The 11,815-nt window shown below is 42.2% G+C and overlaps 1 protein-coding gene across 6 annotated transcripts in view; it reads right to left on the reverse strand.

The window, feature by feature from the left end:
- The window catches only part of ern2 (endoplasmic reticulum to nucleus signaling 2), a 92,959-nt gene extending 82,399 nt beyond the window's left edge, over positions 1-10,560 (reverse strand). Inside the window, exons 1-2 of one of the 6 annotated variants that reach the window (XM_072268458.1) lie at positions 10,325-10,394; positions 1,917-1,995 (exon numbers count right to left, since the gene is read on the reverse strand). Coding sequence is in view for 2 of the 6 variants with exons in the window: in XM_072268456.1 (XP_072124557.1) it covers positions 10,325-10,390 (66 nt within the window). In the remaining 4 variants the exon portion in view is untranslated. Of the gene's footprint in view, positions 1-1,916; positions 1,997-9,319; positions 9,865-10,324 lie in introns of those variants that run through there. The other 5 variants (XR_011887231.1, XM_072268456.1, XM_072268460.1 and 2 more) reach the window with 5 other exon arrangements.
- Between the last annotated feature and the right edge of the window lie 1,255 nt (positions 10,561-11,815).

Here is an 11,815-nt window from a genome sequence, read left to right on the forward strand (position 1 = left end):
TGGCATGCATCTCAAATAGCTTCTGACAACCAAGTCTAGCTCCTGGTCTTCATCTGTGGCTTAGCTACTAACCCCAGCAAAACTGTTTCTACTGACAGGAGAAAAGGCAAAGGTGGGTTACTGGCACCTTAGAACCAGTCACTTCAGGCAGATGTGACTCATTAACTGTAATGGCAGCTCATCTAGAATGAAGAGTCTGATTTCAAACCTCTTGTTCCCGTGTGTCTATACTGATACATGGCCAAGGCTTCAGGGGTAAACCCCAGGGAAAAATCTGGAGCTGGTGTCCCTTAGGCTGTCCTATGTTGAGTTCAACACTGACTGGCAACTCCTGTGATGCCGCCTTATCAGTCTTTGCCATTGCTTTGGATTCATCAGATGCATGGAGAGGGGCAGCCTGCTCTCCCTATCGTACTGCCCTGGCTTGCATATCGAACACTGACAGCTGGGTTGCAACATCCATGGCCAACCCCGACCAACGAAGGCCTCAGAGTACTTTACTTCACAGCAGTAATTATGACTGCTTTCTTGAAGTCAGGGGTTATGTCAGAAAACAGGACGAAAAAGCTCAGCTCCCAATATTGAAGTAAAGATCCAAAACTTGAATAGGAGAAAAACCTTAGAAAGGGGTTTTCCAGACGAAAAAAAACACACTCAGATCAAGCTACTGAAAGTCAGACATCCATTTGATGTTATAGAGCAACAGCAATAAAAGAAATGTTTTTCACTACTCCAGTCCCAGCATGAGCAACACCATTGAGTATATTCATACTATCGGCAGACTTGGCCTAAAATATTTTGCATTTTTATCAATGGAACAGAGATAAGTGATTTCACAACAGCTCAGATCAAAGTCCCATAGTTCTACAATATCAAATCATGAGTGACAATGTACTGTTAAGCAACTTACAGAAGATACCTCCAATAATATTCCCAACCTTGATGTTGGCAGGGCCCAGCAATCAAGTACTAAAGACAAGGCTGTTACGACACTGCTGAGATACAGTAGGATAGCTGTTAAGCTGATCAGATGACAGCACAGAGGTGCAGCAAGTAGTACTGCTGGCTATCTAGTCTACCAATAGATCCAGTGCTGTGTAGCTTTCAGATTTTTCCTGTGGGTTTGTCCAAGATGCTCCCCTTTCATCTTCTATTCCATGAGAAGTTGGTTGGTAGAATAATTGGCCACTGCAAATTCCCAATAATCAGAATCAGAATCCTTTATTATCGCCAAGTATGCGGACACATACAAGGAATTTGATGTCGGTTTCCCTGAGCTCTCGCTGTACCGAATCAAAAGGCAAACCAAACAATAGTGCAAATAATCGTGAACTATATACAATGAGGTATACCTGTGTATGTACAGGTGGACTTGGTTCATAATAGACTAAAATTTAAGTGTTCATAAGACTGATGGCATACGAAAAGAAACTGTTCTTGTACCTATTTGTCCTGGCATACAGTGATCTAAAGTGCCTACCCGAAGGAAGGCAGGTGGATGGTAAGAACATCAAGGGGAATTAACAGATGTTTACAAGAGAATAGATTATGAAGAAATATGTTGTGGAATGGCATTGATCTGAAAGTTAGCAAATCTTCAATAAGCTGAATTGCCTCTTTGTTATAAGGAGACGTGAGAAGTTGGAAATATAACAAATATGAAATGAGAGAGTACAAGTCCAAACATAACACTCGTAGAATTTAAATTCAAGTAATTAAATAAATCTTGAATTAACAACTAATATCAGTCATGATGACCACAAAATTAGAGGATTGTTGGAAAAAACATTAAAATTTCCAAGGAAATAAATCTGAAATCCAAACCTGATCTGGCACTATGCGTTTTAAATGGTGGTATAGGCAGTGATGTCCACATAGCATCAAAACAAATAAAAGTATTTGAAAAAGTCACTTACAATGCTTTACTCCAAAGATGATGATGAGAGGCATAGATCAAGTGGATAGCCAGAGACTTTTTCCCAAAGGCAGAAATGGCTAAAATGAGGGAGGCATCCTTTTAAGGTGGGGGAAAGTATATAAGGTATGTCAAAGAAAAGTTTTTAAAAAAATATAAACAGTAAAATATAAACAGTATAAATACTTTAAAAAGTATTCCCCCCCCTTGGAAGTTTACATGTTTTATTGTTTTACAACATTGATAACAGTGATCTAATTTGGCTTTTTTGACATTGATCAACAGAAAAAGACTCTTACATGTCAAAGTGAAAACAGATCCCTACAAAGTGATCTAAATTAATCACAAATATAAAACACAAAATAATTGACTGCATAAGTATTTACTCCCATTCAAAATGACACACCAAATCATCACTGGTGCAGTCAATTGGTTTTAGAAGTCACATTAGTTAAATTGAGATCTGTTTTTGGAGACCTGTGTGCAGTCAAGGTGTTTCAATTGATAGTCGTAAAATTATGGCTGTATCTGATGAGTCAGTATCCCGGCAAAAACTACACCATGAAGACAAAAGAACACTCCAAGCAGCTCTGTGAAAAGATTATTGGAAAGCACAAGTCAGGAGATGGATACAAGAAAATTTCCAAGTCACTGAATATCCCTTGGAGTACAGCCAAGTCAATCATCAAGAAATGGAAAGAATATGGCACAGCTGTAAATCTGCCTTGAGTTTGCCGTCCCCAAAAACTGAGTGACCGTGCAAGAAGGGGACTAGTGATGGAGGCCACCAAGAGACCTATCACAGCTCTGGAGAAGGTAGAAGCTTCAGTGGCTGAGATGGGAGAGACTGTGCATACAACAAATATTGTCTGGGTGCTTCACCAGTTGCAGCTTTATGGGAGAGTGGCAAAGAGAAAGCCACTGTTGAAAAAATTGCACATGAAATCTTGGCTAGAGTTTGCCAGAAAGCACGTGGAGATTCTGAAGTCAGCTGGAAGGAGGCTGTATGGTCTGATGAAACCAAAATTGAGCTTTTTGGCTATCAGACTAAACAGTATGCTTGGTGCAAGCCAAATAACACCGCACATCATCAAAAACACACCATGGAGATAGCTGCATCATGCTGAGGGACGTTTCACTGCAGCAGGCCCTGGAAGGTTTATGAAGGTAGAGGATAAAATTAATGCAGAAAAATACAGGGAGATCCTGGAGTAAAACCTGATGCAGTCTGAAAGAGAACTGCCACTTGGGAGAAGATTTGCTTTCCAGCAAGACAATGACCTCAAGCATAAAGTCAAAGCTGCACAAATATGGCTTAAAAACAACAAAGTTAACGTGAGTGGACAAGTCAGAGTCCAGACCTGAATCTAATTAAGAATTTGGGCTGAACTTGAAAAGAGCTGTTCACTCATGATCCCCATGCAATGTAACAGAGCTTGAGCAGCTTTGTAAAGAAGAATGGGGAAAAATTGCAGAATTCAGATGTGCAAAGCTAATAGAGACTATCTACACAGACTCAAGGCTGTAATTGCTGTCAAAGGTGCATCTACTAAATACTGACTTGAAGGGGGTGAATACTTATGCAATCAATCATTTTGTGTTTTATACTTGTAATTATTTTAGATCATTTTGCAGAGATCTGTTTTCACCTTGACACAAAAGAGCCTTTTTCTGTTGATACTGTCAAAAGAAGCCAAATTAAATCCACTGTGATTCAATGTCGTAAGACAATAAAACACGAAAACTTCCAAGGGGGTGGGGGAACGAAAACTTTTTATAGACAGCGTACATACACAAAGTGGTGAGTACTCAGAACACCCTGCCAGGAGTGGCGGTAGAGGCAGATATATTAAGAACATTTAAGAAATTCTTAGAGATAGACACATGGATGATAGAAAAATTGAGGGCTATGTAGGAGGGAAGCGTTAGATTGATCCTAGAGTAGGTTAAAAGGTCAGCACAACATTGTGGGCTAAAGGGCCTGTACTATGTTCTATGTTGTCTTATCTGCTGAGTATTCCCAACATTATGCCTTTATCTACAAATATGAAAAGAAGTAAAAAAATTATCAAAAGTTAATCAAAATTCTTTATAGGCATAGATGGGAGAAATTCTATTTTGGAATAAAGAATTGACAAGATTAAAAAGTATTTTGTGTTTATCTTCACAGAGTTCATAGAAAATCTCTTAGAAACAAACAATAGAGAACTACGGGTCAAGAACAAACGAAGAGAAATAAATCACCATTTGTTTAAAAAAAAGTAACTGAAGAAACTAATGATATTGAAAAGCAATAAATCTTCAGAATCTGATGACATGCATCCTGGGATTTTGAATGAGACATCTTTACAGTCATTGGATAGACCAGCTGGTAAATTTCAAGGCTGCATAGATTATGGAAAGCTTCCTATTAGGTAACTAGTATGGCTCCACTATTAAAAGAGAGGGAAAATAGGAATTGTCATTCAGTTAGCCTGACATTAGTTGTAGGAAAATTGCTGGAATCTGTTGTTGAGGAAGTGATAATAGGGCATTTAGAAAATAATAACAGAATTAAGCTGAATGGACATAGTTTAATGAAATGTAAATAGTTTGACAAATCAGTTAAGAGATTTCTTGAGGTTGTTTCTAGCAGAATAGATAAGAAAAAACAGCTGTTTTGGTGTAATTCCTCTTTCAAAACGTCTTTGATAAAGTACCGCAACAAGCAATTATGAAACAAATTTTGAGTGTATGACATTGGAACTGATATGCAGGATAAAAAAAAGCGTAAAAATGAACAGGACTTTTCAGACTGGGTTCCAAAATGATTGGTATTGGAGTACGAGCAGTTAACAACCTACATTCATGAATGGATGATAGAATTAAGTTTACTGATAGCACCGAGCTAGGTGGCAGTGAATTGAATTGAATTGACTTTGTTACTTACATCCTTCATATACATGAGGAGTAAAAAGTCTCCGTTCAAATGTGCAATATGCAACTATAGTAATTTATAATAAATACTTTGTACAACAGGATAGTCAATATAACATAGAAACACAGTTGCATCAACATAAATTAATCAGTCTGATGGTCTGGTGGAAGAAGCTGTCCCAGAGCCTGTTGGTCCTGGCTTTTATGCTGTGGTACCGTTTCCCAGATGGTAGCAATTGGAGCAGTTTGTGGTTGAGGTTGAGTGTATGATGCCAGAAAAGATGCAATCTTTTGGGAGCTTTAGGTAGCTTAAATGAATGGGGAAGGATAAAGGAGTGGATTCTATAACATAGAAAGTATGATACCATTCAACTTAGAAGAAACAATGAAGTAGAGTGCTTTTATTTTTAATGGCAAGAGCTTTAAATCTTGGCATTCAGAGGACCTACATACCCTGGTACATAAATTACTCAGAGTCAAAGAGTCAAACCCACCAAAATCACTCCAAATATCAAGCATCCATTTCTACATTTATCCTACCCTAACCAATTTTATTCTCTTCTACATTCCCATCCATTCCCCCTATGTTCAATCAATCATCTGTATGCTAGGGGCAATTTTAGTAGACAATGAACCTATCAACCCATAAGTTTTTGGGATCTAGGAAGAAACTGGAGTCCCTGGAGAAATTACATGTGGTCTTAGGCAGAACATACTGTGCAAACCCAACACAGACAGTGATGGAAGACAGGATTGAACCTGGGTCCCTGGAGCTGTAATGCAGTACCTCTCTTCTCTGTGCCACCATATCACCCTACTAACAGTTAATGTGCAGGTACAGCAAGTAATTAGGAAGAAACCCGTATACTGGCCTATAGAGTATTTGAATACAAAATCCTAATGTGACTGCACCTGGAATATGGTGTTTAAGTCTGAAGAGAACACACTTGCAATGGAGGGAGTGCAATATAGTAGTTTCCAAGGCTACAAAGTTAATGCAGGAAACTGGCACAGAGGTAAAAGATCATCCATGATTTTATTGAAGGGCAGAGTGGACCAAATAGTCAACTCCTACCTCCATTTCAAATTTCCAGAAACTACATTGCTTCACTGAATGTCAAAGCAGACTCAGTGGTTTGATTGGACATCTCATGCTCCTGTTCCTTATGCTCTAATGCATTGTTCCAGTATTACTCCCTCCTTCACTTTCTCTCTCCTACTTTCATTTATCACCTCCATACAAGATCAGTTGTGATTAGCAAGCCGTTTCCTGCCTCAGCAGCCACCACCGTATTCACTTATCATTCAGTTTCTCTTGGTCTTCATCCTATCACTATCATAATTCCAACCTTTCCCAGTTCTAATTGTAAATTATTGGCATGAAACATTAAATTTCTTTCTCTACTCACAGGTGCAGGGCGAATGAGCAATTCCTACAGTTTTGGTGTTGTTATTTAGCCATAAGAGAGGTTGGAAAACTGACTGCTTTCTTTGAAGCATCGGAGGCTGAGGGGCTACTTGACGAGAGTGAAGGGAAAAATTCTCTGAGACTAACATGCTATGGAATGTAGTTTCCACTGCTCTGGATAGTTATACAACACAGAAACAGACCCTTTGAACCATTTAGTTTGTGCCAAACTATTATTCTGCATAGTGTCATTGACCTGCACTTGGACCATAAACCTCCACAGCCCTCCCATCCACAGGCCTATCCAAATTTCTCTTAAATGTTGAAATCAAACCCACATCCACCACTTCTGCTGGCAGCTCGTTCCACACTCCCACCACCCTCTGTTTGAAGAAGTTCCCACTTCATGTTCCTCTTAAATATTTCACCTTTCTCCTGTAACCCATGACCTCTAGTTCTAGTCTCATCCAACCTCAGTGGAAAAAGCAAGCTTACATTTACCTTATCTATACTCATAATTTTGTATTCCAAATCAAATCTCCTCTCTTTCTCCTACATTCTAGGGAATAAACTCCTAATGGCTTAGTCCTCAAGTCCTGGTAATGGCTTTGTAAATTTTCTCTCTACTCTTTCAAACTCTTTCTCAATGTCAGCAAGAGTAAGGATCTGATTACTAACTTCAGGAGAAGGAAACCAGAGGGTCATGAGCCAGTCCTCATCAGAAGATCAAAGCTGGGAACAGGCAGTAACTTTAAATTCCTCGGTGTTATTATTTCAGAGGACCTGCCCTGGGTCCTGCACGCAAGTGCAATTATGAAGAAAGCACAGCGGCACCTCCACTTCCTGAAGAGTTCGCGAAGATTCTGCACGACATCTAAAATTTTGACAAAATTCTATGGATGTGTAGTGGAGAGTATATTGACTGGCTGCATCACAACATGGTATGGAAACACCAATGCCCTTGAATGCAAAAGGTAATAGATACGGCCCAGTCTAACACTGGTAAAGCCCTCCCCACTATTGAGCACATCTACATGAAATGCTGTTGCAGGAAAGCAGCATCCATCATCTGGGTCCCCCCCCCCACCACCCAGGACATCCTCTTTTCTAGCTGCTGTCATCAGGAAGGTGGTACAGGAGCCTCAGGACTCACACCACCAGGTTCAGGAACAGTTATGACCCCTCAACCATCAGGCTCTTGAACCAAAGGGGTTAACTTCAATTGCTTCATCATTTGAAATGTTCCCATAACCAATGGGACTGACTTTCAACAACTCTTCAGCTCATGTTCTCGATATTTATTGCTTATTTCTTTCTTTTTGTATTTGTAGCTTATCGTCTTCCGCACTCCGGTTGGACACGATTTCATACACGCCTGCTCTTACCCTATCCTCCCGCCACCCTACCAGGGATAAGGTTCCCCTCGTACTCAACTACCACCCCACCAGCCCCTACGTCCAGTGCATAACTCTCCGAAACTTCCACCACCTTCAAATGGGATCCCGTCACCAAGCACATCTTTCTCTCCTCCGCCCCCCCCACCTTCTGCTTTCCGCAAGGATCACTCCCTCCGCGACTCCCTTGTCCGTTCTTCCCTCCCCACTGATCTCCCTCCTGGCACTTATCCTTGCAAGTGGAACAAGTGCTACACCTGCCCCTACACCTCCTCCCTCACTACTGTTGTGTAAATGAAATCACCAGAGAGAGCACTACTGGTAGATGCAAAGCAGTTTCTTTATTCAACAAAACCAGGTACCACAGGCATCATACAGAGACGCTTTCGGTGGAAAGGTCTGCTGGCCCAACGTGGGGCTCAATATTTATTTGCTAAACACAAAGGACAATTCCATATTTACAAAGTATAAACAATGCTTTCTTTTGAAGCTACTTGCAAACTTCACACCTTCTGGTTCACATCCATTCCACAGGATCCAGCATCGTCTGTGGACTGGGATTCACAGCTTTTAGGAAATGCATTGTTCTAAATTAAATCCACAATACATTATCAAGGCACAGAAGACTGGTAGCCAAAGCCATTTCCTAAATGTAAATGACCCAAACTCAAAAAACACCCTAACAACTACCAACCAGGGCCCTAAACATTCCTTCCAGCTGAGGCGACACTTCACTTGTGAGCCTGTTGGACTCATTTACTGTGTTTGGTGCTCCCAATGTGGCCTCCTGTACATCAGCGAGACCTGACGTAGATTAGGAGAGCACTTCCCCGAGCATCTACACTTCATCCACCAGAACAAGCGGGATCTCCCAGTAATTCCACTTCCCATTCCCATTACTATATGACAATCCATGGCCTCCTCCACTGTCGTGATGCCAGACTCAGGTTGGAGCAACATCTTGTATTCCGTTCTGTGTAGCCTCCAACCTGATAGCAAGAACCCCAATTTCTCAAACTTCTGGCAATGCCCTCAAAACCTCGCCTTCTCCATTTCCCATTCCCTTTTCCCTCTCATCTCACCAATCAACTTCCCAGCTCTTTACTTCATCTCTCCCCTTCCAGGTTTCACCTATTATCTGATGGTTCTCTCTCCCCTCCCCCACCTTTTAAATATACTCCTCAGCTTTTTTCCCCTCCAGAACCGCCGAGGGAACGTCAACTGTACTTCCCCCCCACCCCATAGATGCTGCCTGGCCTGCTGAGTTCGTCCAACATTTTGTGTGTATCGCTAGGATTTCCAGAATCTGCAGATTTTCTCTTGTTTGTGGTTTACAAAATCCTACAATTTTTCCAATGTGGGGAAACTACACCCTGATTTGAAGTATTACATCCGAGCATGAAGTATCAATTTTCAATCAGAAGCTATTTTGGCTCCTGTCAAAGTTTAATTATTTCAAGTCTCTTTAAAAGTGTCAAATCAAAAATAACTGCGGGCGAGGGAGAAGGTATTTGAAAAGATCCTGTTATACTTTTAGTCCGAAATCTGGACCGTGATATCGCTTTGCAGAATTAGCATGTTTAATGGGACAGAAACAAAAGCAACACAGGAAATTTAACCAAACGATGTTTTCCATTACCACCCCGTACTTCAGCAGATTAAAAGCGCAAAATTGTGAAAACTCACAGCAAAGTCCAGACGTCAAATTAAAACAGCTGCCTTCATTTCAAGTGTTTAGTTTTTGCTAACAGAAAGTTAGCAAAGGTTCACTTGGTAGCATTCTGCCTGAAACAGAAACGGTAGCTTCAACTCCCACATCAGAGACCCAAGTACAGAAATTTGCATGAAACTTCGGTCCGGAAGCTATCGCGAAATTTGGGTACAATGTCCCTTGCAACTGGGACATTGAAGTGGGGAAAGGTCTGTCTTCTCCATTATCCTGCATTATTGCAAAGAGCGAATGGAAACTGTCGGGCGTTCTGAATTCGTCAGTATATTATACACCCGGGAACTTGCTGACGAGAAATGACTCCCCCGATTCCTGAAACAGTAACTAATTTGCAAAATACGATTGTAAAGTACTACTAAATAACTCGAGTTGAGAGGCGGTGTATCAACGCAAATGATTTTACAGAAGTCTTTACAAACAAAGTTCTCTCCTGAAAACCAGTCATTCGACAAGTCAAATCTTCGTCGGCTTAATGGGGTGTAGCCGAAATCCACAGGATAAACTGAATACCAAATCGTAATGATTTACGTGTATGGTTAGAACCAGACGCACCTCATTGGACCAAAACCCTTTTAATATCCACAGATTTCAACGACATAGAAATTCTTTACACTAATTCCCCTGCAGTTGACGCGCTTTAGCAATAGTTCCCATACTTTAGGAGAGTTTTCAGTCTCGTCACTAACAACGCTAAAAAGTTTCTGCTACTTTTCGCAGTACGCGGAGGGGCAGTTATTATGCTACGTGCCTATGAACTCAGGTGCAGAGTAGATGAACCGTCAGCAACCCCCAAACACAGGAGCGGAATCACAGCAGTGAAGCGGATTCCAGTTGGAGGTTGCGATCCTCGTCCTCCGGGGGTCCCTCATGACGATGCCCACCGACGCCCCTCCCCTGCGCACCATTAACCCATTACTCCATACGGCGAGGGGAAGCGCACCGCCACCCGCCCGATGACTCACCCGTCTCACACCATGCAGCAGCAGGGCGACGAAGATGAGGGCTGCGGGCCACTGGGGCCCCGCCATGGCTCTCGCTTCGTTAAAGGCGAAGCGCCGCCTGCCACCCCCGGGCCCGCTCCATGCCTCGCGCCCCAACCGTCACCGGACAGCCATAGCGCGCGCCCGCTGGCGGTCCGGAGCAGCCGCGCCTCACCCGCGATTGGCCAAGCAGAGACGGAACTCGAGCCCCGGTCACGATTGGAGGAACTAAATGAGTAACATAAAAGCCCACCAATGGAACGGAAGGAAGCTGAGAGGTGATTGGCCTGCGGCCAGACGGGCGGAGCATCTGTGTGAGTTGCGGATGGAGGCGGGGTCGGCGAACCGAAAGTGACAACTCTTGACACGTGGAGCTGTTTTGTTTGTAAATGCTGTCGAGACGGGTTCTTGTGACTTCCCGTTCCGGGAGCATGTCGAGCCCAGTTAAACACAAGCAGTAATAAGGTGTTACTGGAAGCTGTGAGATCCGCCTTTTAGATTTCACCCCTTCACCAACCCTTTTTCCCAATACACAAATCACTGTATCGGTATCTCACGCAGATGTCAACACGAAGTAAAATCTTCAACTTCGTTGCAGTCTTACCGTCTCAAACCCTTCCCTACTCCACGCTTTTTCCCAATTTTACAGGACTTTTAAGTGCTCCTGGCACCTGGTCTTACTGTGCCACTTCCATACCAATGCTTCCACTACGTCTATCCTCGAAAGCTGGGAACAGACAGAACCATCAACTATCTATTCCATTTCCCCCATCTCGTCCCTTTCCTCTCCCCCGAGAAAAGCACACATTTCTTGGCCGCAGATTCTAAACTTGAGAACAAATTCCAAACAGGAAACGCGAGGCTCCAAACACTTTCCACCGGAAGCAGCTATTTAATGATACTACCGCCCTGAACATCTCTTCAGCGTGCAAAATGTGATTTGTCACTTTAATTCTCCATTCTTCTCAATCTGGAACAAAGACTCAGCTTCCTGAAGTGTTCTATTTTACCTCAATGCCAGTGTAAAACAAAATCCTCTTCAAATTCAGTTCAACCAACACACATAAAAGTTGCTGGTGAACGCAGCAGGCCAGGCAGCAGCTCTAGGAAGAGGTGCAGTCCACGTTTCAGGCTAAGACCCTTCGTCAGGCCAAATTCAGTTCCATGGTTTTAGCTAGTGCACATTTCCACCATGTTCTTTTAAGTCACTTTGTAACTTTCAGCATCATACTTCTGCACCTGCTCATGCCTTTGTTTTTCCCCTCTAAATCTCCAACTATTGACTGATCAGTTTCTATCTGCACACATGTTGTCACACTAGAAAAAGATACTGAAAATCCACTAAGGAACCAGAGGAAGCCATTTGGCTAATCAAGCATTGTTCACTGTAAATCTAGTATCTGAAACATTTATGCCCTTACTTCTTTTTGGCTTTTTTTTTTAAGATCAATTTGAATTCCTCAAACTTATGCA

This window comes from Mobula birostris, chromosome 9 (genome assembly GCF_030028105.1).
Source record: "Mobula birostris isolate sMobBir1 chromosome 9, sMobBir1.hap1, whole genome shotgun sequence".
Lineage (NCBI taxonomy): Eukaryota > Metazoa > Chordata > Chondrichthyes > Myliobatiformes > Myliobatidae > Mobula > Mobula birostris.